We start from the raw sequence: 27,268 nt of genomic DNA, 5'->3' as shown, positions 1-27,268 counted from the left end.
AATATTCAAACCCCCAAAATACTAGACTTGTGTTCAAGTGTAAACCTTAAACAATATTCAAAAAGACTTTCTTAAAACAGTAAAAGTGCTTAGTGTAGCCATACATGCATTTACAGAACAGATTTAAATTGAAGATATGTAATGTCAATACAATGGAGCAAACGAAGAAGCTACACAAAAATATAGAACTGCTATCTAATACGCATGAATATAGCTCGCAGTTGTTATAAGCTGAAGGTCCTTACCTCTCAGATGAAGGCTGTTTTGGCCAAAGGGAAGAAACTCTGCAGATTTATAGATACTGAAGCACTCGTGAGAGGCTGACTAAAATAGACTACTGTCCACACATTATTGTTACTGTCAGATGCTTCACATCCCAAGCTGCAGAGTGACAGGGCACCTGCTGCTCAAGTGTACTTCATGTTCTCTAGACTAAGGGTGAGTCAACAATACTCCAGCATTAATGAGACTCTAATGTATTTGTATGTGCCTTGCCTGACCTAATTTAATCTGAACTGGAAGTTTCATGTACTATTGTTCTTTTGGGGATTGTTTTTTGTTGTTTTGGGGTTTTTTTTTCTGGGAAAACTACAATATCATTGCCACATATTTCAAGGTATTAATAAAACCATATCCTATTTAAAAGGGACATTTAAAAAAAATCTGTTTACATTTTTTGGGAGTATTGAATGATATTTTAAGATTTTCATAAAACCGCAACTAATTCAGATCTAAAATAACAGATATATTTATAAACCATTATAAAGGGAGCTTGAAGATAAAGGAGTTGTTGTCTGCTGAGAGTTTCTTCTTCTTCTTCTTCTTCTTGATATGTTGTTGTAGGCTGCCATCTGTAAGGCAAAAGAAGAACTGCAGCTGTAGCAAAGAAGTACTACATTTGTGAGTATTAAAACATTTCATTTTGATTTATTGTTACACCAGACTGGTAAGACTTTACAATAAAGTTTAATTTGTTAATATTAGTTAATGGCATCAGTCAACACGATGTACTAAAGAAAAAGTATGCATTTATTAGTCTTAGTTCACATTTATTTTAACACTTACTAATACATTATTAAAATCAAACGTGTCTGTTAATATTATAATAATGGAGGTAACATGAACTTAATATAATAATAGTTTTATTTGTATTAACTTAAGTTTAAAACTGAGATGAATTATCCTTTGTCAAATGTAATGCTCATTGTTAGTTAATGCATGAACTAATCTTTAGTAAAGGGTACTTATTGTAAACTGCATTCTGGGAAACCGATTAGTTTGCCTTAACTAAAAGTAAGAAAATGCATTACAGGGAAACATTGTTAGTTAAAATTCCTTTTGCATTTTGTTCGTTTTTACACCAGTCAGTGAGCTCTTCTTTCTGTGGAAGGTAAATCTAGATTAGCACTTCTGTCTATTTAAAGTATTTGATATAGTTTTACTTTCTCCTACTTTACTTTCTTCACTGTCTTCAGGTTAGCTTTGAAGTCAGTGGATTGTGTGTTTGTTTGGAGCCTAGAAGGACACTTGACATATGTTCAGTGGACAGTTTGACTCTCTTTAGGTTAGGCCTCTTCAGCTTGCTCTTCATCTCATCGATTTTCTGATTAATTTCCTGTATCTTTATCAACACAGACCGCACATGTTGCACTATCCTAACACAATCCTTTGACCGAGCTGCCAAGCCAACTGTTCCATTCAATACCAGCAGAGCACAATATATTTATCAGTGAGAACTATTTACCAAATGCTGGTGTTTGCTACTCTGTTTTTCATACCGTCTTTTAATTTTTGGACCCCTTAAAGGCAATGTTATTACATTCCTCAACAATCACGTCAATCTTTTGATGCAAATCCCTGCAAAGATTCTACACACAAAATAGAGTCTTAACAAAATAGCTGAAAATGCATGTGTTACTAAATTACTTTAAACACAGTAACCAGTTCAATCTAAATAGATAGCTACTGTTTGTGAGATAGGAAAACTATTGTGTTGGAAATAATATGAGATGGGAGGGAAAATGATATTTGAGTGATTTTGGGAGTGAACACAGATTTTCTCTAGGGAATGCAATACTTTTGCATGAAAATATGAATTTTGGTCCCATCTCATAATTTTTTCCAATCACTGTCAACTTTGAATCTTCCATACCATTCCAAAGCTTTAGCATTCTGATGCAAGAGAACGCAAAGTTTCACGGGCCAATGCTAAATATTTGTGCATGGAAGCAAATGCGTAGAAATATATTCTTTCTTAGAATTTCTGTTTTTTTTTTTTTTCATTACTGTCTCCTATAAAGGTTACAAGGGTGAGTAAGCCTAAATTATGTCAGAGTTTTCTTTTTTGGTTTAAAATTGTATAAACAGAGTTTATCTGAAAAACAAACAAACATTTGAACCATATATGCAGTGCCATTTTACTGTTATTTATGTAAACTACTTATAGACGTATTTTTAATTATCTTTCATTTTTATATTTTTTTGTTTCATTTTCATCTTAGTTTGTTTATTTTTATTTGTAATTTTATATTTATTTGCAATCTTATTTATATCTTATTTTATTTCAGCTTTATTTCAATTAATGAACATTTTTAGTTTTAGTTAACAATAATAAAACACTGTTGTCTAGTATAGCATAATGACCTGACAAAAGACAACTATAGTTTTATTTTAAATATAAAGTCACGTAAAGACAATGCTGGAACCATGTGATGTCCTATTGCAAGTCACAGCTCTCACTTTTCCAATGCATTAGACATGGTAAGCTGACTACCTTATGCAAACTTATTCCATCATATTTAATATTTATATGTCAGGCAACTTAATGAGTTACAATTCCAGAAAAAAAAAAGTTTTGTAGCACAGCAAAATAAATAATAAATAAATAAATAAACTTAAAAGGCTTTCCATATTTAATATAATGTGTATCATTTATGCAATCTTTGAAGGGTCATGCATAAATTGGTGACAATAGTAATCAGACCCTTTAATCCATCTATTTGACCCATTAGTTCTCTACGCAGCAGCAGGTGTTCTGTGCATAGCGTCCGTCAGTTTTAGCATAGGTGAAAATCTTCCAGGATTGTCACCAATTTGAGAGACATCTAAATAGATAACTATGCCACTTTGCCCAATTTCTTACCCGTTTAGAATACATAATAAATATTTGAACATATACCATCACAGCTAACAATAATATAATCCATAACCCCTTCTAACAGCTGAATAATGATGCACTTGCCATCAAAACCTAACCGAACACATGGCTGTTAACCTCTTATGACCACTAAAAAAGACATACCTGCTAGAAGAAGAAAAGACTGGAGTGCGAGTTAACTGGATGACCGTGGGAAAAAGAAAATACTTGGATTTATAGTTTCAGCATGCATGGGAACGTTTCAATGAAATAGAGCCCTAGAATAGACCCCACTACTGACATTTACTGTTCACACAGTAATCTAGCGTAGTAAATCTTTTATTTGGCAAAGACATGCAGTTACGCAGTGTGGACTGGTTTGAATGCCTCTTTTTAGTGGCCAAAACCATTAATGACCAGTTCAAAGGTCTAAAGGTGATTCTAGCCATAACAGAAATACATTTGTGTGGAAATGACATTCTATAAAAGCATATAAGGCAAAGTGGTATAAGCATTTAGCACTTATCATGGTACAACTAACCTGTACTCTTATTAAAAATATTATCTGTGAAAAACAGAAAAGATAAGATGTCAGACAACAGTAAAAAAGAGAGAAAAGAGAGGAACTGGAAATAACAAATATCAAATTGTTTCCATATTTATTCCAGTTAATTGCAATATGATGTTTTGCCATGACGGCTATCTCATGAGCGTGGCGATTTTCATGCAAATGAAGTGCTGGAAGGAGGCCATGTGGTCTAAATAATGTCTTGGGTTTAGAGGACAGTGGGCAGGTGGAAGCACTGTTATTGTAATGTGAGTTGCCCTCGTCACATCTCATTCTCCCTGAGAGGCGACACTCCAAGAGATATATAGAGAATTACCACCTGACATTTGTCCCGGGTTTATTTTTAGGCATTGTGGCCAGATGATGGGGTGTCAAATGTAAGAAGTCCTTTTCTTAAATGGCTTTGTACACGCTCAGATAAAAAGTTATAAAAGCTGTCGCTGGGGTGGTAACTTTTAGGTACTAATATGTTCCTGTAAGCTCCCAATATGGACTCTTTATAAATGCTTATTCATACTGCTGAAGCCCCAGTGACAGTTTTTGTACCTTTTTTTGAGAGTGTATGGTGTTCATATGAAAAACTGCAATATGTAGGTTTTTTTGTTTTTATCATATTATGAAACGAATTATATTTTTCTGAATGGAAATAATTATAGCTGACCCTTTAAGATGTCAAGAAAAATAGATAGAATAAAAATTACATTAAATATGTTTACATGCAAAATTATATTTAAGATACAGCATTGTGTGTTTGTGTGTGTGTTTAGTACAGTTACAGTTTTCTTCTGACTTCTTTGTCGTGACGGTTATCCATGTGATGAGAACATTTTTAAAAGATATTAACTCAGAATTGAGTGATATAGACTCTTAAAAGTACAAAAAAAGTCATATACAGGTAACAGAAAATGTCATAGGAAAACAGAATTCTTCATAATTGTAGGATACAGACTTGAAATTAAAAAAAAAAAAAAAGGCAGAATTGTGAGATAAAAAGTAGTTTTTTTATTCAATGGTGGGCAGAATTGCTGAATGTAAACTCACAATTTCGAGAAAAATGTAGTAATATGTAGCAATTGAAGTCTATGTTAGAGTGTACAATGGACCCTTTTCAAAAAATGGTCATCAGCATCGTAAATCCTCCAAAGTTTTCTGTATCTAAATTTTTTTTAAATAAAAATGCATGTACATTTATAACAATATACTTTGTATTACATTTACCTTCACATCAAATTACAAAAAAACTAGTTAATGCTAATGCAAGCATGTTTCTAAAACAGCGTCTATAGGAGTAACGGTAAAATTGACATTGTACTTCCCACTGATTGCCGTTATTTATTTGTGGTAGTCTCCTATTCACTGCTACTAACCCAACGATGATGACTTCTGCGAAAGATAAAAAGATCCATCTCACTGTCAAGGTCTGTTAGTCTGACTTTGCAGAAATTGGACTGGCAGGATTTCATTTGGTCTACTAAAGAGTTTTTAGGACATATTAATGACACAAATTAGTATTGGTAAATATGGTCAAAGGCGGCTGTGAGAATTAATCTGTGGTGTTAATCCTTTTGATCTTTTATTTAAAAAAATCGCAAAAATATAACCTTTCATTGGATAATAAGAATTTAAAATGGGGGGAAATATCATTATGAAATAAATGTTTTTCTCAAATACTCGTTGGACACAATTATTGGCACCCCTAGTAATTTTTATGAGTAAAATATCTCTGAAGTATATTCCCATTCATGTTCACAATTTTGAGCACTCCAGGGTTATTATGTCTACAGTTATATATTTTCATTTAATTAAAAAAATATATATTTTCAAAAGCGTAATTTTTGGACTGCTGTGGGGGTGGCACTCTCTTATGCAAGGTGGTCTCTTTCTCCCTCTGCTCCTCAGTCACAAGGAGATGTTGCCTTCTTCAGCAGTTTTGTCTAAAGCAAAACATGTCAGAAGGTATTGGTAAATGCTCCATCTTTATTAATTATCTTCTCTGTCAAACAACCAGAACCAGATACCTTGGTTTATTTCTTGTTATATACTTTAAAAATAATGGAGCGGACCTGGTTTATATTTCACTGCTGGTTATATATTCTCTTTATAACTGCCTAGGTGAGAAGGAAAAATGTTGAATCTTGAAAACATTTAAGAACAACCTCCTGGATGCTGAAATCTTAGGTTTGGGTTGCTACAAGAATCAAGCACAATTGGGTTATGTTGAAAAATAAATAAATAAATAAATAAACAAGTAAATAAAATGATATTGCCATAAAATGTAAAAAATAATTAAAGCAATAAAATCCACTTGCCTGTCTATGTTGGCAATTTTCCGTCTATGAAAATAAGATAGCAGATATAAATATTAACAACTTAAAAGACTGAATACTTATGACTCAGACGTTGTGAGCTTCTAAGTGCTTCCTTTTTATGACTAATCTGGTTAAAATCTCTAGTAAAAATCTGAAATACAAAGATTGGTGACTGATAAGCACAATTATTATTACTGAATCTAAAAATCATAATTCTCTTCATAAGCAGTATTTTGGAAGTACATGACACTTCAACAAACAATGCATTATACATTTTTTAGCACCCCTTCTCAGCATCACGCAGAAATATATATCTGACAGATGAACCAGAATCAGAAAGCTCAAAGTTTTAAAGACCAATCTATCTGAGCTTTGCTATTCGCATTAAATTGAGTGGCTCACTAAAATAGACTGAAATCCTTACACCCATCAAAACACAATTGCACACATTGTCCACTGCCAGTCATTGTTTATTCACCATTGTTTGACCCTACAAGGCCGAAGAGGCTTTGTTGAAGCCGACCAGTAACTGTATGACCTCTACTTCAGCTCTGAAACCAACTACAGAGCATAGTTAGCTTGAATGAATCAATAATGAAAATCAAATAACTTCAGTCGGCAATTTAATATGGAACAACGTGAATATGTGAATCAGGGTATGTGTTGTCTCATCCCAGTCTTGTTTACATTTCCAGTAGACTCCCAAAGGGTTTCTGTATAGCTTTTCTGTATACAAATAAAGGATACTATCACTATATTGAATTTGGGTAAATATACATACAGCATGTGGTAACTTAAAATTAGGGATGCACGATAATATCGGCACAACATCGGTATCGGCCGATAAAAGCTTAACATGACCATCATTGGTATCGGCCGATATGAATATTTCTGCCGATGAGCCTAACCGATATTCTTCAAGTGAAATAATTGACCTGTTTTTCAGATGTGAATGTCTGTCTACATTTGTAAAATAATACATTTATGGTAGAATCAGTACAGAAGAGATACATGGATTTCTCTTCAGTAAAATTAAAGTTTAAATATATCAGTATATATTTGTATATATATCGGTATCGGCATCGGCCAATTTTTTTTGAAAATATCGAATATCGGCCAAAATCCAATATCGTGCATCCCTACTTAAAATCAATTATGCACTTGCAATGTACACAGCCAAGTGCAGCAATGCATTTAAAGGACAGCGTTTTGCAAGGGAACTGCATGGTGACACAACACGTTTCTCTGTCATTAGATTGAAGAGTAAAGAACAGCTGGTAAAGACAAACTAAGTCCTAAGGTCACCTACAAGAACACTTTAACCTATGAACATTATAAACAGTTTTTGTGTATATTAATTGACGTTATTAGTCACAACAACTCAAATGTATATATTTTGGATTTTCTTGCTTCAAACTGTGTATATTGGAAGCCTTGTCATCTTGGTACACATTTATTGTTTACAGACATCTGAAAAGTAAGATGCTTCAAAATGCTTCTGGGCTTTTTTTTGTTTGCTTTTTTTTTCACAGGAAATTGTGCTGGATGTCAAGTGACAAGTTTACTATGTAACTTTTTTGTTTTTACTGTCCAGCATCAAACAGCTTCTTCCTGCCATCCATTCCAGACATGGCCTCCACATTCTTACGCCAATCAGTCACCTCTTCTTTCTATAAATGGATAAAAATGTATTTAAAATTAGCTTTGATTTCTTTAAATGAAAATATAATGCCAAAAGAAGAAAAAAACTGAGATAAAACACATTACCTTCTCATCTTCTTTCTTTACTGTCTTCAGGTTGGCTTTGAAATCTGACTTTGATGGCATTTTGAATTCAGTAAGCGCATCAAACTTGGCATCGTGTGACTTCTTAACCTTCTTCAGTTTGGTTTGTTGCTTTGTGCCCTTCATTTCCCAAATCTTCTGGGTCAAGGAATGGATCTGTAATGGACCACAATGATGGTAACTTGTGAAACAATTGTTTGTCAGATGTCAGTTTTGCATTTATTCATTTGAGAGCAGTGTTGTAAAAATAATCGAAAAAAAAAAAATACATTAGAGTATTACTTTAAAATATTATTTAAATATTAAATAATTTACTTTAACTTAAAAAATTCAACTTAAAGCTTAAATCTAAACCCGAAACATTGCCTCCAAAACTAAATGAAATAAATACGTTTTAAGTTAAAAGTACTAAAATCACAAAAACTGAAATCAAAATAAACTAAAGAATAAACTAATATTAATATTAATTATAATTGGTTAAAGAGCATAAAATTACCAAAACTTAAACTAAAATTAAAACAAAAAACTCAAAAAATAAAAATAAAAGCTAATACAAAATACTGATAAATACTGTAAAAATAAAAGCTAATACAAAATATTGATAAATACTGTAAAAGTATGTAAATAATACTAAATAATGACAGTTTGAGAGACATTGTGCTGGTACTTAATTATTTTCACGTTTCCTGCGATTAAAACCCATAACCTTATCAGTGTTAATTTCACTAACAACTTAATCACATGCTTTATTTACTAAACACTTGATAGCATTTGTATTCATGAATAAACTACTAAATCTTTCGTTCGACTTTCAAAAAAGTGATACATCATCACAAAACCATACCTCTTTTTCATTTGTAGCCAGTTTAATTTGAAGATCATAACACGCCTCGTCAACGATATCAATTTTGCGGTGATGCTCTTTACATAGTTCCTGAAAAAACAACAAATAGTGAAGAATAAGAATAGAAATTCATGAATATACCGTTTATTTATTTCTGCATGTTGCTGGTGGAGAAAATATTAATGAAAATACCTGAAGCTCCTGTGCAGACACACCAGACAGATTGAGAGGAGGAACCCTCTTATCAAGAGAATCGGCCCTGTTTTTTTTGTTCTGCTCTTTTTCAGCTGCTAGCATAGATGTGGCCTTCTTCAATAATTTGCTCTGTAATGTAAAAGCACTGATGTGACTATAAAGTTCCAGCAGATTAGTACATAGCTAAGACAGCCAGCCTTTTCGTCCTGGATTCTAATTTTGCCTTTCATTATTTTACAGACATTTGATGTGATTTTCTGCTTAAGAAACATTTTCGAAAGCGTTGTGCTGCTTAATATTTTGTGCATGCTTGCTGAATAAAAGTATTAATTTCTTAACCTTAATCTTTAATTTATTTAAGGGAAAAATGTTACAACCCCTTACTAACTTACTAAACAGTAGTGTATTTTATAAAAAAAACAAATAGAAAACTTACTTTTAGGTGCAGCCGCCTTGTGGCAGTATACTTTTTTTGTTTCTGAAAAACATGTCATGTTTAATCACTCCAAATGATTCTTGAATAACTTATGGATTATGGTATATCTTGCCAAAACTTACCGGTCTGCAACGGCAACACACAAAGCAATGCCATAAGAGAAAAAAAGAAACACCAAAATAGATTAACAAAAGAGATCAATAGAGCCACTCTACAATTTTAATAATAAAGCTGTCAAAGTACTTACCCTTCAGACATGGTTATTTCTCTGTATGGATTCTGATATTAAAATGATTTAAAAACATATCAAGTGTTTAAAAGGACATCACATTATATGTTCCATTTTCCAAATCAGTCACAATAACAAAGATGACGGATGGATGTCCATGTATGCGAAACATGCTTACCGTCCACACGTAGAACATAGTCTGGAAAAGTGATGAGTGCTAAGTATTTAAAAGTGCGGACGAGTCACATTGTAGAGGAAAATTTAATTTAATGGCCCTTGTATGCAAAGAAGACAGTTTATATAAAGAACTGGTGCCAAGCACTCTATCCATACCTATTCATTGCCTGATAAAGCACATGCTTGTTAGTGTTCCCAGCCTGGCTACATTTGAACATTGACACCATTCGTTCATATGGCCCAGTTTCAAGCTCTAGCCTTGAACTCACTACAGTGGATGCTAATGCTTTTTATACAGATCCTGGCCAGAACTCAACAAGTTTTAGAAGAGATTTTTATTTTAAAGTAAATTCTTGGTAGCCAGAACTACCAGAGCTATTTTGAACTAAATTATCTGGGTATAGTGAATCTTTTATGCTAATAAGAAAAAATATGTTAAAAATGTTATGCTTTTTTTTTATTACCAAAAAAGCAATATTCAATTCATACTTAAAAATGTAAGAATGCAAATTTAGGAAGTAGGCGTTCAAGAGTTCAATCAAAAACTAGCCACAAGTTCAGAGGTGTTTTCTTATCCATTGCTCAATTTTGTTTTCAACTTTTGATTGCGTAAGTGCAAGATCAACCATCTGAGAACTCTTCATGGACTAACTGGTTCTGTGAGCCAAATATCTGGCTAAGTCAAGAACCTTGGATATTGTATCCGCACTTCTCCAAGTGAAAGAGCTACAGTATTTCATAACATACATTCATTTAAGTTGACACGAGTGGCTTGTTACAGGAATACACCGTGTGGCGTTTGCTAATCCCTGCGGGGAGCCGCGGCCATGACACAGGAGAATGTAGGATCTATATGCATTCATCCTCTAACAGTGAAGGTGTGGTTATGATTGTCTATAAAGTCCAAATGTGTGCTGTAAATCTACAAGCGATAAACAGAGTTTACAGTACAAATCCCATCAAATGTTTAGTAGTAAACTCAGTATACACAGTCAGTATTTATGACAGCATGTGTGGGTCCAATCCTGTGAATGTGATATCTTGGAGGACTTACCTTGAACTAGGAGGCGTTCAGGGCAAGACGATTGTGTGGTGGCATCGAGGAAGAATAAACATTATATGTTTTTCATGAAGGATTTATGGAATGAATACTGCGTGTGAATGGTTCACTAAAATAGACCCCCGTTACATGTCTTGTACTCACATGTGCAAATATCTGGGCAATTTGTTCTCCACTTTCCCTAAATGGAGTGTGTTTGTCATCCAGGACAGGGACATAAACATTTCTAAATGACACAGACTAGTGCAAGGGTCATGCACTTAAGTTTGAGTTTATTTGACACAAAAAGAAGCAATACACAATGTTCTTGTCAAGGATAACACAATAACTTCCATTGTGGTCCTTGGTTTTAAAATAAAAAAAAGAAGAAAATCCTAGTCAAAAAATCACAATAAAAAAATTCAGAAAATTTAGATCAAACGATTCTTTATTTAACTCATCTTTTAACTAGTCTTATCATCTTACTTCACTTCTCTCTGTTATCCTAATATTTATAAAAAAAGAAAAAGAAATAAATCTAAATATTAGATTGAAAAAAAATGTTTTGTTTCTTTAATGTTGCTTTGTCAACAAACTGAAACAAGTTGAAGTTGAAACATTAAAGTTACTAACTAGAAATAAACAAAAATTAAAACTATTGAAAATTGAACTAAAAACTAAAACTTAAATAGTAAAAAAATTAAAAAGGCAAAAGCACATAGCAAAATTACCAAAACTTAACATAATATTAAAAATGAAAATTTCTGATATTTAAGAAACATGCTATGTTAACATACTTATTTATCTGAAAAACAATGCTACCGACAGTTATTCTCCTTTGAAAATGTGCGTTCAGGGCCAGAATGTCGGCACCCCGTGTCGCCAGTTGGCGGAAAACACAGCGTGTTTCATTTCATTCATGTCAAGTGTGCTCGTTCCTGTTGGTGTCGTCCATCTGGTAACCTGCGTTTGTGTCAAGTCTAAGGAGGAGGGGCAGGGTGAAAAAAACCCTCTCCAATATTTTGAATTTGGACTGCAATACCTAATTCAACCACTCAGTGTCAATCCTACATCCAGCACCTATTAAGATTCATTTAGAGATTTGGTTCATTTCGACTTACCTGATTGAACAAACACTCCTGCATTAGGAACACTTAAAAGGTTTCACTTGTTAAAATGAGTTAACTACATTAATTAACATGAATGAACAATAAAAAAAAAACATTTAATAAATTAATACATTATTAAAATCAAAAATATCAATTCATTTTATTTAATGGACCGTTTTATTTTTATTAACTAATGTCAACAAAGATTAATAAATACTGTAACAAATATATTGCTTATTGTTTGTCAATGCACTTACCAATGTGATCTAATGGGACCTCACTGTAAAGTGTTTAATTTAATTTAATTGCACTTTAACTATGTTAATTCACAAAATGATTTGTTAACTCCACAATTATAATACAATTTTCTCAGCGTAAATGCTAAAGTAAATTGGCCTTTTCTTGAACTTGCATGCTTGTGTTTGAGGACCAAAAAAACAGTTCTTCAAGGCTATGGAGCCTGTGTGTCGTGTAAATGGGGAGAGGGCAGACAGTCATGAGTATTTGTTTAGAAGGGTCTGACAGCACCGTCCTAAAAGTCTGATGGATTTAATTATAATTTACAAAAAGCGCTCAATGACAATGTGACACTAAAGTATTTTTATGAGATTTTTTGTATGCTGGTATGTCATGTAGGCCCAGCCTATGATTAATTACAGCTTCCAGTGATGATATTGTGCTAGAGTTTTTACTGTGTGAAAGAATGAGACAAGGGTTTTGCAAGAGCTTCTCAAATCCTCTGCTGACTGCTGGCATGTAGCAGTAGATATCAATGTCAGGAGACCTGACAAAGTCATTTTAGTGTTTAAATGAGGAAGTTTGACACAACTGCTGTTTGCAGAGATAGAGAGAATAAATATATATATTGCTTATACAATGATTAAAATTACCCTGTTAATTATTCTCTGAACTGACATGAGCCCTCTAGAGGTAATGAGTTGATTATTATTACAGTTTTTTAAGTTTTTACAAACAGTTTACTCTAAACACAAGCACAATTTCTAAAAAAGCGAGGTGCACACTGATTGGCCAGCTATCCATTGTGTTGTGATTGGTCGAATACCTCAAGTGTGTGATGGAAATGTTATGCCCTTAACCATACTGTGAGGCCGTGTCCCAGCACGAAGAGACAAAACCAATAAAACCCATTATAAATGAGGAATTTGTTGCATCCAGTGGGGACATAATGACTGATTATAATGACTTACACTGTGTCTTTACACTTTGTGTGGCATATCGTGTCGCATAAACATAAAACCTTGTCTGCATTTGAAATAACAAACAACAAGCGCTACTTTACACTGCTCAAAACTCATGTTTGAATCATCAGTGGGATATCCTTTAAATATAAAACATGTACTTACAGGCTGTGAGTCAGAAGCACCAGACTGTCCTTGCATAGTTGGAACTGCGAAGGACAAATGCGATGACCCTTGGCTGGACTCCACTTCGTCCACGGTGAAGGCTGATCCGGTCGTTCCACAGCATGAAGTTGATGTATTTCCTCAGCGACCAGCACGGATCAGCTCCAGGCATGAGGAAGTGGATATAATCCTCTTTTGGAAGGCTAAACAAAGTAGTTTTGCGTTCATAACAAAACACAGCGTATCCACAACATGGTGGCAACAACAATACTACAGCGAGAATTCAAGTTATGTCTTCTTTCTTTGTGTGGACATTTGGGCGGTTTTATGCAAATCTTCCCACGTAGTGACATAGACATGTGGGGGCGTGTTAGAACAGCGTGTTTTAGGTAGAGGAGTCTCAACTTTAATAAAGAATATCTCGTTGGATTTGAGACTATACTCTTTTCAGTTTTACAGATCTTCTTTATGCACCAAGAGCTTGTAATAGTCCAAAGAGAAAGGAAAAATTTAAATCGCATCATATAACCCTTTTAAAATAGTTTTGAACGAAGTGTTTGGTTTTGCAAAAAATGTGTGACATTTTACATATTTACATATGTGTTTTTTTTTTGTGGTTTTGTGTGTAGAATTTTGAGAAATGGAGCCATAGTAAAAAAAAAAAAAAAAGCTGTGTGAGCATTTAAAAAAACTGTATTATTATTATTATTATTTATATATTTGCCTTTTGCCAGTATTTTACTGTTGTGACCAATTATTCATTATTCTTTATTGGTGTTATATACTACAGTTAAAATAGTCTCTTATGTTCATCAAAGCTGTATTTATTTGATCAAAATACTTTTTAAACAGTAATATTGTGAAATATTATTGCAATTTAAAATAAATGCTTTCTATTTTTATTAGTGTTTACTGTCAAACAATTAATCATAAATAATAGCATCCAAAATAAATTTGTTTACATAACATATGTGTATACTGTGTATTTTATGTATATAGAAATTTAAGAAAAATCAGTTATTTCTATATATTAAATATATTTATATATAATATAAGAATATTAATATTTAAATGTATATACATGTAAATATTTTCTAAATATATACTATATGTGTATGTATTTATATATATATATATATATATATTATGTATATATACATAATAAATATACACAGTTGACATATTTAATGTAAACAAAAACGTTTATTTTGGATGCGATTAATTGTTGGAAAGCACTAATTTTAATATATTTTCTAATATAATTTGTGATACAAAGCTAAATTTTCAGTGTGTGTGTGTGTGTGTGATTGGAGTTATTTAAATGTCGAACTTAGTCTAGAGTCCAACTTAGTAATAAATATAACAGTTTGACAAATGGCTGAGAACAGAATCTTTTTTACTTGGATGTGTAGGATTTGATTTTAAGATAAACTTGAAAATGTTCGTGAGAAGTCTGTCTTTTTGTGCATCAGGCTCTCTTCCTCCCCTTTATCAGAACTTCTGGTTTCCTCTAAATACAGATAGGATCTAAGAAAGCCATGAGAGGATGTTCGATGATTTTTCACAAGTGTATGTCTGTCGCAGTACCAGAAGATATTAAACCATGAGGGCGATTTGCTTCTCTCTGTTGATGCTTTCATGTGTCATAATGGAAATCTTAGCCCTGCATCTCATTGAAATCCCTCCGATGGAATGTTCTCAAGAGGTAAAGATGCTTTTTATTCTCTTTAATCCAATGACATTAATGTTATTCATATAAAAATTACATTTTTCATTATGCTGTACCCTGACAGGGAGTAGAATGCAGGGTCCAAGTAGGCAAGTATAAGTTGATGTCTTCTCTAAATTGACAGTAATATGAGGTTTTTAAAGACAGAATCAAAGATATCTTTGTCAAATGTTTCTTTGATGATCTTAGGTAACTGTTCAGATGAAGGTTGGGTGGTGCCAAGGTATCATGCCCCAGGGTTTCCTGATGTAACTGCAAAGATAGAAGCCAAGAGGGATGACACTGGGCAGTTTGCACCATTTCTACTCATTACATGGAGTCAGTTACCTGACAGTAAGACGTGTATGATGACATATAGATATGCACAAGACCATAATATTTAAAAATAACCAAATCATTTCAATCAAATTGCCTTTTTGACAGGAAATGTTCTTCCTCTAACAGAAAATGTACATGTGGTCAGCATAATTATCAATTTAAAGCATTTTTTTATATATATAATTTGAATTATTTTCTTCAGGTAGTATATTGACGCTGAAAGGGACTGAAGTGCGAGTGGTTGAAATGTCCACAAATCACAGTGTTTGTGTTCGGTACATTTTTTGTAACACAACACTGTTGCTAACAAACCCAGGAGGGGATAGGGTAAGAGTACTAATGCTTATATAATTGTATATGTGAAAAATTTGAAACAGTTATTACGCAGAAATTGCTAGTAAATTTCACAAATACCAAAAAATTGCAAGTAACACATTGAATTAAACATGACATTCTGAAGTGGAAAGACTGAAATAGTATTTTCTTGAAAAATGTACAGTGCAGTATTATTTACTCTATTGTTTCAGCTTTGTCTCTTTTCCTTCATCTTTTTAGTGGACATTTTCTTTGGAGAGAATTGTGGTCATTCCCAACTTTAAATACCAGGTATTTGTAACCAATTTGCCAAAGTCAGACATAGGGAGCTATCAAACGATAACCAACATTACAGTCCCAGGTGAGAATTAATAAACATTGAAAAACAGTTGAGGTTTGATGATTAGATATGTAGCAGACATTTAATACATCAGGTTATCTGGAGCTAATGCTTTAACATGCTTTAAGCATGATATTAAACAGAACATTTTCATTATGTCCTATTGGTGATTCTGAAGTGATGTATGCTTGTAAAGTGGTGTCCAGGTCTTAAAAAAAAACTTAAATCTGTTTGTCATTTTAGAGCACATTTGGGATCCGAAGGAAAAATGGTCAGTGTCAAAATGTAAAGAAAATGGTGACTTGGTGATAACAATTGAATTTGAACCAGTTCAGTTCTCTGATCAATACAAAGTCTCCATCTGCAGTCTTGACCTTTACCCAGATCTGGTGAACTCCACAATGCCACCTGATGTACGTTCCTTCATAAGTGTATATTCATACATAGCATGAATGTAGGAAGCAATATTATGAAAGCTAAATTAAATCTGTTTTAAAGGATAACAAGCGATTTCTGAGGGTTAATTTCCCGCTGGAAGCATGCCGGATAAATCACTGCATTTTGGATTTGGTGGTGAGTTAAGCCTACAATACACGGTGCAACATTTTGAGCAATGTAGCTGGGCAATGTTCAGGTGAGACACAGGGCCTACGACTGCTCTAAAGTATCCAGAAAGAGGTTTGTTGCCCATTCGAAATGAAAAATTACACAAGAAACTTGCCCCCATGTATCCTCAACTTTACAGCACTGTTTCTTAAAAATATTCAGTTGTATGAGGATGTTATGTTAATTGTTATTTGTCTTCTATCACTAAATGACTAAAAGATGCCCTGTTCAACAGATTCAGCCACTGTCGCTTCGGAGCATGAATAACTTTCTGGAATACAGAGGGAAAGTTGATATCTGTCCCCGTATGTATTACACATTAACATTGAATGTCTTATTACCTGTGTATTTTTAATTAGCCAGCATTCAAATTATGATTCACAGCAGTGCAAATGTTTCAGTGTTTGGTCTTGAGCTCAGCTGAAGTTTATTTGATTTGAGTAGACCATCTTAATTAACATGTTGATGTCAGTTCTTCCAGGTGTTCCTGTTGTTTTTATCATTTTGGTGACACTGGTGCTGTTGTTAGCTTTACTGGCAGCTGCTGTTTGCATTTTTGGCTGTATTCGATTTTTGAAGAACAAGGATTCACATAAAGGTCAGTGCAAATAAATCAATCAATTAAATAAGCACATTACTTAAGGTGATGAAACAGAAGTAACGAGCAGTGACAGTATATAAAAGAAGTATGGTGGAGACTTGATTGTTTGCATCAGTTGTTGGTTGTTGATTGGATTTGTCTTAAAAATAGAGGCAGATATACTGACTGGAATGGATTTCATGATTCAAAACATTATATATTTTCTATGCAGGTAATCAGATATAATCAGGTCTATTAACCAAATTAAACAATATCTGCACATGAAATAGTGATTTGAGAAATTGTATCTGATTGCTTCCACTGTGAAAAATAGTCCATTAGGATTGATTGACAAATATTGTGTGTTTAAAAATGCAAGAAACAATAAGAGTTTCCCAGCTGGGAGACAAAATGGATGCATTTTTATTTTGTAATATTTTTTTCATTTACAATAAACGATTTATTTACAATAACTGCAAAAAGTTCCATGTATAAAATGTAATAGTATTTTGTAATTACAATAAAATATAGCCTATAAGAATTAAATTAACAGCACCTTCATAAATTTAATAAAAATAATTTAAAAAGCAAAAATACACCCAATGCCCAAATTCTTTATTCATCTTTATTCATCATTTTGTAGAAGTAGAAGTTAAAAATAAATAAATTATAAATCTAGTTCAATTCAATGCAGAAAAGGGGCATTGCCATCTTATTTGAAATACAACGAACGAACAACAGGAGTGTTATTACAATAGTGCTATTTCTTATTTTGTTTAATGTTTTTATATTGTAATATTAGAACATTATGTCCTTTTTAAGTAATGAACTGCAATACATGTGGTTGCTTTCAGAGATGGTAATGTTTTATGCTTACGCTACAATTGTATGGCCTCTGCTACAAACCTTTCAACCTCTGTAGCACCGGTGATATATGCAAAAAAAGTTAACATACAGCCCTGACTTATATCTGGATTCCACTAAATGCAGCTTTGAAGCATTTTGTTTAAATAGCCAGATCGCAATCTCGATTCAATCACCCGCACAATCTGATTCCTAAATGACAACGATTCTACTAAAATAGTAATCCTTTGACAAGTACAATCGATCACACTGTAACATTGAAATCTGCGTTCGCACTGCCACAGACTCAGAAACAGTAGAAGGTATGAAACAAGTTCACACAGTCTCAATATATCACTCAGTATCAAACTTAACCATTGTTTTGCTGAAACTTTCATTCACTATTATTTCAATATGTTTTGAAAGTTTTAAAGCTTTTGTATCTTAATAATAATCATGACTTTTGACAGAAACGCCATCCTCAGACAGCTCAACGTGTGCAAAGGATAGACTGGAGTGGAATCCCATTCAAGAGCCTAAGAGGGTCATCATCATTTATTCTCTGGACCACCCCCTGTACAAAGAAATCGTCTTAAAGTTATGTGCCTTCATGAGGGCTAAATGTGGTACAGACATCACTCTGGATCTCCTGGATGCCGTCTGGCTCAGCACAATCGGCAGAATTCAGTGGCTGGATATGCAAAGGGAACGAATCTCCAAGTCCTCAGATAAAGTCCTGATCTTGTGCTCTCCAGGTGTACTTGCCAAGTGGAAGGCCATGTGCGGTGAGCACAAAGTGAGGCTGAAGGAGGATGAATGTTCACCCATAGGAGACATGCTGACGCCGGCTCTGAGCCTCATTATACCGGATTTTGTTCATGCTTCATCTTTCTACAACTACATGGTGGCTTATTTTGATGACGTGTGCAGTGAGGATGACGTTCCAGCACCTTTTAACGTCGTGGTGAAGTACAAACTCATGAAGCACTTTGAAGAACTTTACTTCCGAATCCTAGACATGGAAAAACATGAGCCGGGACGGACTAAGTGCATTGAAGGCATCAGGGAGAATGATTTCTTCTGCTGTCCATCAGGGCAAGGGCTTCAGAATGCTATTGAAGCTTTTAAAAATTACCAGCTGAAGAATCCAAACTGGTTTGAAATGGAGCTTTTGGACACTGATGATGAAGAAGAGGAGTCAACATTTCCTACAGACATTAACTATGGCTCTGTCACTGAATGCCATCTTCTGTTTGAAGGGTATAAAGCTCATACATGTGTCAATATGATTAAGCATCAGAATGATGAACATGTTTTAAAGTCTTCTATTGCAGAGACAGCCATAATACTCAGCGAGAATTCTTCAGTTCTTACCACAGATGTGTATTCCAGTGGTCCAGTATCCAGTAGCTATTAAATTGAAAGGTTTACCAGCAACTAAAACTGTAGCACAACATGAAATATGCTTACAGGCTCTGTGAATCGATCTAAAATTAAGCTTGACATCATAGTAACCATTACACTTCTGTTATACATTTCCCATCATTTTATTTATATTAGTTCAGCTTTGTCTTTGTCTGAATACTATTTCAAAGTTAACGTATGTTCATTTTATTCTACACAGTTATGCTAATTTGTCCATTAATACAGAACAAAGAAAAAGACATATAACCACAATAACATGTTTATGTGAGAAAATTTTATTTGCTGGCAACTTTTTCAGATTATTTACCACATCATACGATAATTATTTGTGCTTTTCCTTTACTTTCCAAGTTATAGGCAAAATTTATATTTGTCTACAAAACTCATTTTATGCATTTAAATCAGCTTATTTCATACTTTATGTATGAAAGTTTCATATCAAGTTATGAAACAACTTATAAAACACTTTTCAAATTGTGAGTAAAAAAGGAATGAAATAATTTACAAATCTCATGAACTTATATTTTATATTTTAAGAGCAGCTGGAGGACCAATTTGCAACTTATTAGGTCAGTTGGCAAAATGATTGGGTATCAGAAGTCAAGATGGGCAGAGGATCACCAATTGCCCCAATGCTGCGGTGAAAAATAGTGGAGCAATATCAGAAAGGAGTTTGTTTCATTAGTTTTCCTGAGTTTGCCTGATTAGTTAATCTGCATTCATTAGTTTCCACCTGTGTTATATGAATCATCTTGTTTGCTCCTTTGTTTCCCTTTTTCTTTAAAAGGCTTCAGTTTCATTCTGTTCTTGGGCCTGAATTAACAGTACGCTGATGTTAATATATAATGGTGTATGTGGTTTATGCTTATTAAAGAAACTGCTTTGATTCATTCTCCTTTGTCGTGTGCCTTCCTGCTACTACGTTATTACCACAGTATTACTATGCCTTTTAAAGAGTTTTGCACTTTAACATGGCATGCACAAATTCCTGTTATTCTTTATTTACATATAATGCATTTTCACCTAATATATTAACTTGATGTACCCCTGAGATCTTAAGGTAATAACATTTTTGCATGTTCACGGTTCTCTGACATTAGTTAACGGTCACATGTCATGCAATTAAATATATATATATTCAGATAATATTATCTGATGGATTACGTTACTAACATTTTTGTCATGTAGCATAATTTGGAATCAATTTGTAGCATAAGTAATCTGCCCAGCTCTGATTTTTAAATAATTGAATACACTTTAAATCGGCTATATTTACATATGAAAAAGGGGCACACCAAGACTTAGAAAAAACTTTTTTTTTCTGAACCTATAACTTAAAATATGTAAATGATATTTTTGAGCTGGAGTATCAATAATTTACAAGTTTTTATCGATATTAGCTATTCCATGTACTTTTTTAATCTAATCTTTGATATGTTTATAAAATCGGCTTTTTAAATTTCATTTATTTATCGAAAATCCGATATTACCGTTGTAACCACGTAGGCTCACCACGAAATTGCCCTTGTAAATCCCCCATGACAGAAATTCTGAGTAAAAGCCAGTAGATGCGATTCTCATCTAGTACAAACAGACCTAACAGGATCAAAGTTATATATATATATATTTTTTACATTTCATTTGCTTCTCCTATATCATTTGTGTCTTCAGACACATAAGAACAAATTCAGTCACCAAATTTGGTACTTTGTGTTTTTGGTCAACTATTCCATATTTCTCCTACAGACAGCCTGTTTATCATCCATCCTGATGTGAAAGAGGCTTTAGCAGATCACAGGCCAGTTGTGGCTTGGAAAGCACTATCATCACATATGAAAGGCCTTATCCTCACAATCTCAGGTAGAAAAAATATGATACATCTCTTAGAGTGCCATCAAATATTTATCATGCTGAACTTTTCCCTCAAGACATTCTAAAGTCAGGCTTGCAACATGACTTTTTTTTTTTTTTTAAAGTACTACAGGCTATTTCTGTTGTATCCTTGCACAGAGTTTTTTTTTTTTTTTTTTTAGACAAGAATGATGAATCTGTTCTGAATCATATCTGAAGGATTCAGTATTTACTAGCTGGATTTATTTCCTTTGTATAGTACAGCAAAGGAAGTGGAAATGATTGTGAGAGCTGAGGGTGCAGTCCCAGCAGCCACTGGGATCCTCGAGGGCAGGATTCATGTGGGCCTTTCTTCAGATGAACTGGACTTCCTTGCTCAAAGCAAAATGTCACTAAAAGTGTCCAGAAGATATCTACCTTACATCATCGGCAAGGTCTGAAACTAAGGCAATCTTTATTTGTTACTAATGTGATTATACATATTCACCTGAAATGTCTGTACTTTGATCATTTAGGTTTTGTCGGGCAGCACAACAGCTCACAGCCTTTTTGGATATCACTCATAAATTGGGAAATACTGTCAACAGCCAGAAAAAATAAATCACCATGATTTTATAAATGAAATGGTGTAAAAATCAGGCATATGATTTGAACAAACCCATTAAAAAAAAAAATTAAAATATAGAAAGGAATGAAACTATAGAGAATGAGAAAAAAAACTGCTTTTATAGATATGTATTGTAATTGAAATCTACAAGCGTAAGTTCTAATTCAAAGATCAGTGCTGTTATTGGCAGGATACTCAGGGAGTGTGTGTGTGTGTGTGTGTGGCCACATATGGAGACTCAATGAGCTTCCCGGCTTTCTTCTCTCAGCAAAGTGGATTTACTTCTCCTTACCATGTCTCCAATCCTCAAGAAGCAGCTGATCTTATTGGCAAGTCTAAGTGTTTAAGCTTTCACCACACATACATTTATCAATAATGCACATTTACTGAATGCTGCAGTGATCCTAATTGAAAGCTAGTTGAAACAGAAGCCGCGTTTCCACCGCAGGAACTTTACCCAGGAACTAGGGACTTGGTCTGGTACTTGGTGTGTTTCCACCGCAGGAACCAGGAACTAAATAAAAGTTCCGGGTAAAAAAATGCCCCCCAGAAAAGCCGCGTTTCCACCGCAGGAACTTTACCCAGGAACTAGGGACTTGGTCTGGTACTTGGTGTGTTTCCACCGCAGGAACCAGGAACTAAATAAAAGTTCCGGGTAAAAAAATGCCCCCCAGAAAGTCCCTGCTGGCGAGGTGGTACTTTTTTAAAGTTCAGGAACTTTCGGGGGCGGGACTTTGGCGCTAAACATTCTGATTGGTTGAGTTCACGCAGCATTGGTTGAGTTCAACCACCATTTATTCGGATCAACATTTTCAAAATATTACTGTTATTGTGTCATGAAATGCAAGGGCGTAACTTTGGGTCTACCATTGGGGGGGTTAAACTCGCGGCATATGAATAATTTTCTTGTGTAAAAGGTAACATGCTAATTTACACTACAGATTATTTAAAATATGATACTATCTTTCTTGCTGGCAAATGAAATTAATAAAGAAAACGAACAAAAGTATTCATTCTGAATATTTCATATTATTTTAATCTGAATGATGTTATGATATTAAGGGGGTTATATTAGTTGGATCTGATATTTGGGGGGGTCATGACCCCCGTAACCCCCCTGCAAATTACGCGCATGATGAAATGTAATTTTAAAAGTATTTCAGGCGAGAATGTAGTTGTTTGAAACTCAAATCTGTTGTTTATTTATAAAGACAGCGCCTATTTAAAAATGTGTTTCGCCGATCTCGTAGACGGTGAGCTCCACTCGATCAGCGGGAGCTCAGTCCTCATGTATCCGCAGAGAGCAGCCTCTCCTGGGATAGACTTTCTGATATGTGCCGCTGGCTCTGATGTGTCTTTAGTGGTTAAACATAAAATATAATTCAGCTGCGGGGTAAATCTAACAGGTTTTCTTTGGTCTGTATTCAATTTATCTATATGTTAAAATGAAAATAAAAAGGCAAGTCTATATAATATTTCTTTCATTGTAATGGCTGTATATAACGTTACACTTATCCCTGAACTAAGTACATTTCTACAGCTGTTATTATGTTTAAATGAAAATGAAAGGAGGCAGTGGTATTTTATATCCTATTTCGTTTTATTGTAAATATACTGAGGGGAAAATTGCAGTAGCCAAAGCAATCTGAGTTCACGCAGCATTGGTTGAATTCAACCACCATTTATTCGGATAATTTTCAAATATTACTGTTATTGTGTCATGAAATGTAATTTTAAAAGTATTTCAGGCGAGAAGTAGTTGTTTAAAACTCAAATCTATGGTTTATTTATAAAGATCATGCCTATTTAAAAAATGTGTTTCGCCGATCTCGTAGACGGTGAGCTCCACTCAATCAGCGGGAGCTCAGTCCTCATGTATCCGCAGAGAGCAGCCTCTCCTGGGATAGACCTTCTGATATGTGCCGCTGGCTCTGATGTGTCTTTAGTGGTTAAACATAACATATAATTCAGCTGCGGGGTAAATCTAACAGGTTTTCTTTGGTCTGTATTCAATTTATCTATATGTTAAAATGAAAATAAAAAAGGCAAATTTATATAATATTTCGTTTCATTGTAATAGCTGCATATACACATTTCCCTGAACTAAGTACATTTCTGCAGTTGTTATTATGCTTAAATGAAAACGAAAGGAGGCAGTGATATTTGATATCATATTTCGTTTTATTGTAAATATACAGTAAGGAAAATTGCAGTAGCCATGACGAGCAGACTGAAGTTATCAAGTACGCTGCTGTTTATAGATTTACCGGACTTGCGTCGTCGCGGATATCACACTCCTGAGACCAATGCACAAAGTCGGAACCAACTACCGAGGATGCACGTCCAAAATCAGCGTACTTTTTTAAAAAAAAATTTATCAGCGGTACTTTGTATTGAGAAACGCGCGCAGACCTACGTCACCAGTCTATTTGCCTAATCTACCGAGACTTAGGTCTCTGCAGAGCAAAAGTGGGCGTTTATCACCATATGGGTGTTTTGAAACTGCTGGGTGTTTCTGAATCATGCAATCTAAATTATCCCCCTTACCCAACCCCACCCCTAAACCTAACGTCACTATTACATCAACTAATCAGGTATCATGGTGTAAAAACACCTTGATCTCGTAACTCCCATTACTTTCCTGCAGAGACCTATACTTGAATCTACCCGGTACTTTACACCGCGGTGGAAACGCAGAAAGCAACAGGTCTGGGGGGAAAAAAGTTCCTGGGAAAAAAAGTTCCTGGTACAAATGTTCCGGGTAATTTCGGTGGAAACGCGGCAAGAGATCATAGATAATGTTCCTCTGCATATCCTCATCCTGCTTAGTCATTTGTGAAGGGTCCTTTTACTCTCTCGTTCCTCAACAGCAAACATGCTATCTTTAGGGCTGCAAAGTGGTCTTCTGTTGGCTGTTCCCATCCCTGAGAAATGTATTTAATATGTTCAGTCTTTTTATTCCAGGTAAACAGAAGAAATAATAATGATGATTCATTTTGTCCAATCAGAAGCAAATCATGTTCATGGCTGTGATGAAATTAAAATCTATTGGCTTAAATATATATTTCCCATGCAAACTTCCTGTTGCAATAGGAAAATCTGCAAAGGATTTAAAGTAACGTTAACAACTGATAACCTTTTTTTTATCTTAATGTTCAGTTTGAGGATCAGCTTGCGTCAGCATCTCTCATAGATCTTGATGACAACATTCCAGTTTCAACCATTGATTACTTGTGTTGCATTGCCAAGAAATGTGCAGTCCCTGATAAACCTCAGTTATCTAATACAGCTTCAGAGCACTGAGGTCATAGTTTCAAGACAGTTGTTATGTGCATATTGCATGTCTTTTTCTTATGCTGCAGTGTGGTTTGAGCCCACAGATGCAGATAAGGCCTGTAAACCCTTCCTGTCTGGAAAGCCCTGTCTTACACCACCCCCAACTAGGATGAGCTCTCCACCATGAATCATACACTAGATCTAGCCATTGCTACAGTTACCGGAGTTAGAAACCACCTAAAATAAGATAATGCTTATTTTAGCTGGACAGGAAGTGGCAGAGCTACTTGAATAGTAATTAAAATATTTATTTTGATTCAGAGTTGCCCAGATCACTTGACGATGTCTTGGGCTGTATGTAATAGTGTGTACATGAACATGATGCTGGGACTATAAATTTGCAGCCACAAAAGCAAAAGTTGGTATGAGGGCCTTATTATACTAATCTTAAAGGAATAGTTCACCCAAAAATGAAAATTGGCTGAAGATTTACTCATCCTTAGGTGATGCAGATGAGTTTGTTTCTTCATGGGAACAGATTTGGAGAAATATAGCATTACATCACTTGTTCACCAATGGATCCTCTGTAGTGAATGGGTGCCGTCACCAATTGGTGGAGTCCAAACAACTGATAAAAACATCACAATAATCCACAAGTAATCCACACGACTCCAGTCCATCAGTTGACATCTTGTGAAGTGAAAAGATGTGTGTTTGTAAGAAACAAATTAATTATGAAGAGTTTAACTTCAAACCTCTTTAACTTCAAAAGTCAATCCATAATATTGCTAAAAAGTCAGTTTGTCTGAACTAGGAGATTAATACAGGTGCTGGTCATATGATTAAAATATCATCAAAAAAAGTCGATTTATTTAAATAATTCCATTCAAAAAATGAAACTTGTATATTATATTCATGCATTACACACAGACTGATATATTTCAAATGTTTATTTCTTTTAATTTTGATGATTATAACTGACAATTAAGGAAAATCCCAAATTCAGTATCTCAGAAAATTAGAATATGACTTAAGAACAATACAAAGAAAGGCTTTTTAGAAATCTTGGGCAACTGAACAGTATGAACATCAAAAGTATGAGCATGCACAGAACTCAATACTAGTTGGGGCTCCTTTTGGTTGAATTACTGCAGCAATGCGGCGTGGAGTCGATCAGTCTGTGGCACTGCTCAGGTGTTATGAGAGCCCAGGTTGCTCTGATAGTTGCCTTCAGCTCTTCTGCATTCTTGGGTCTGGCATATCGCATCTTCCTCTTCACAATACCCCATAGATTTTCTATATGGTTAAGGTCAGGTGAGTTTGCTGGCCAATTAAGAACAGTGATACCGTGGTCCTTAAACAAAGTACTGAATGCTTTGGCACTGTGTGCAGGTGCCAAGTCCTGTTGGAAAATGAAATCTGCATCTTCATAAAGTACCCCAAACCATCACAGACTGTGGAAAACTTTACACTGGACCTCAAGACTTCTCCTCTCTTCCTCCAGACTCTGGGATCCTGATTTCCAAATGAAATGCAAAATTTACTTTCATCAGAGAACACACTGTAACTTTGGACCACTCAGCAGCAGTCCAGTCCTTTTTGAAGTGAGACGCTTCTGACGCTGTCTGTTGTTCAAGAGTGGCTTGACACAAGGAATGCGACAGCTGAAACCCATGTCTTGCACACGTCTGTGCGTAGTGGTTCTTGAAGCACTGACTCCAGCTGCAGTCACCTCTTTGTGAATCTCCCCCACATCTTTGAATGGGTTTTGTTCCACAATCCTCTCCAGGGTGCAGGTGTTTTGAGTTAATTAGCTGATTAGAGTGTGGCACCAGGTGTCTTCAATATTGAACCTTTTCACAATATTCACCCATTCAGTACTATTACTCAGAGTAAATCTAAAGATATTTTTGGAACATTGCAATGCTGAACATTATATATATATATATATATATATATATATATATATATATATATATATATATATATATATATATATATATATATATATATATATATATATATATATATATATATATATATGCTGACTGTGAGCTTTAAAGAAAAAGTACATGTTTCTGAAGCTGGTGACAAGTATGTTAACCAAAAATTTTACATCATACAAAACAAATAATATCATGTTGCATTAGACTCTCACACTTTCTCATCTAGTTTTGCTGGAGCAAT

The 27,268-nt window shown here is 34.4% G+C and overlaps 2 protein-coding genes across 3 annotated transcripts; one reads left to right on the top strand and one right to left on the bottom strand.

The window, feature by feature from the left end:
* Positions 1-134: 134 nt before the first annotated feature.
* LOC113066899 (interleukin-17 receptor A-like) lies at positions 135-20,236 on the top strand. The gene is made up of 15 exons (XM_026239015.1): positions 135-438; positions 844-900; positions 7,608-7,701; positions 7,811-7,975; positions 13,194-13,478; positions 14,712-14,896; positions 14,985-15,009; positions 15,110-15,253; positions 15,441-15,565; positions 15,794-15,914; positions 16,137-16,306; positions 16,392-16,466; positions 16,735-16,804; positions 16,972-17,097; positions 18,393-20,236. The coding sequence occupies exons 6-15, from the start codon at positions 14,795-14,797 to the stop codon at positions 19,337-19,339; spliced, it is 1,905 nt and encodes a 634-aa protein (XP_026094800.1). The 5' UTR covers positions 135-438; positions 844-900; positions 7,608-7,701; positions 7,811-7,975; positions 13,194-13,478; positions 14,712-14,794; the 3' UTR covers positions 19,340-20,236.
* On the bottom strand, positions 7,041-11,328 carry LOC113066901 (troponin I, slow skeletal muscle-like). Of its 2 annotated transcripts, none has more exons than XM_026239017.1 (8): positions 9,681-11,328; positions 9,521-9,552; positions 9,396-9,399; positions 9,274-9,315; positions 8,835-8,966; positions 8,643-8,732; positions 7,781-7,954; positions 7,041-7,683 (listed from the first exon to the last, which is right to left on the bottom strand). In XM_026239017.1, the coding sequence occupies exons 1-8, from the start codon at positions 9,696-9,698 to the stop codon at positions 7,597-7,599; spliced, it is 579 nt and encodes a 192-aa protein (XP_026094802.1). In that variant the 5' UTR covers positions 9,699-11,328; the 3' UTR covers positions 7,041-7,596. The 2 variants fall into 2 exon arrangements, with proteins under 2 accessions (XP_026094802.1, XP_026094804.1); XM_026239019.1 differs by having other exon boundaries at positions 7,042-7,683; positions 10,734-11,328.
* Positions 20,237-27,268: the final 7,032 nt, after the last annotated feature.

The sequence above is a fragment of the Carassius auratus genome, chromosome 50 (assembly GCF_003368295.1).
Source record: "Carassius auratus strain Wakin chromosome 50, ASM336829v1, whole genome shotgun sequence".
In the NCBI taxonomy this organism is placed as follows: domain Eukaryota; kingdom Metazoa; phylum Chordata; class Actinopteri; order Cypriniformes; family Cyprinidae; genus Carassius; species Carassius auratus.
Note: the sequence above shows the minus strand (reverse complement) of the source record. Positions and strands in the feature narration are given on the sequence as shown.

Bases quoted from the DNA above. Each gene is read 5' to 3' on its own strand.
- LOC113066901 (XM_026239017.1), bottom strand. The intron at 8,967-9,273 runs GTAAGTTTTCTA...TTTACATTACAG, and splicing joins CAAGGCGGCTGCACCTAAAA to AGCAAATTATTGAAGAAGGC. The intron at 7,684-7,780 runs GTAATGTGTTTT...ATCCATTTATAG, and splicing joins TAAAGAAAGAAGATGAGAAG to AAAGAAGAGGTGACTGATTG.
- LOC113066899 (XM_026239015.1), top strand. From the start codon at position 14,795: ATGAGGGCGATTTGCTTCTCTCTGTTGATGCTTTCATGTGTCATAATG. The intron at 15,254-15,440 runs GTAAGACGTGTA...TATTTTCTTCAG, and splicing joins ATGGAGTCAGTTACCTGACA to GTAGTATATTGACGCTGAAA. The intron at 16,805-16,971 runs GTATGTATTACA...TGTTGATGTCAG, and splicing joins GAAAGTTGATATCTGTCCCC to TTCTTCCAGGTGTTCCTGTT.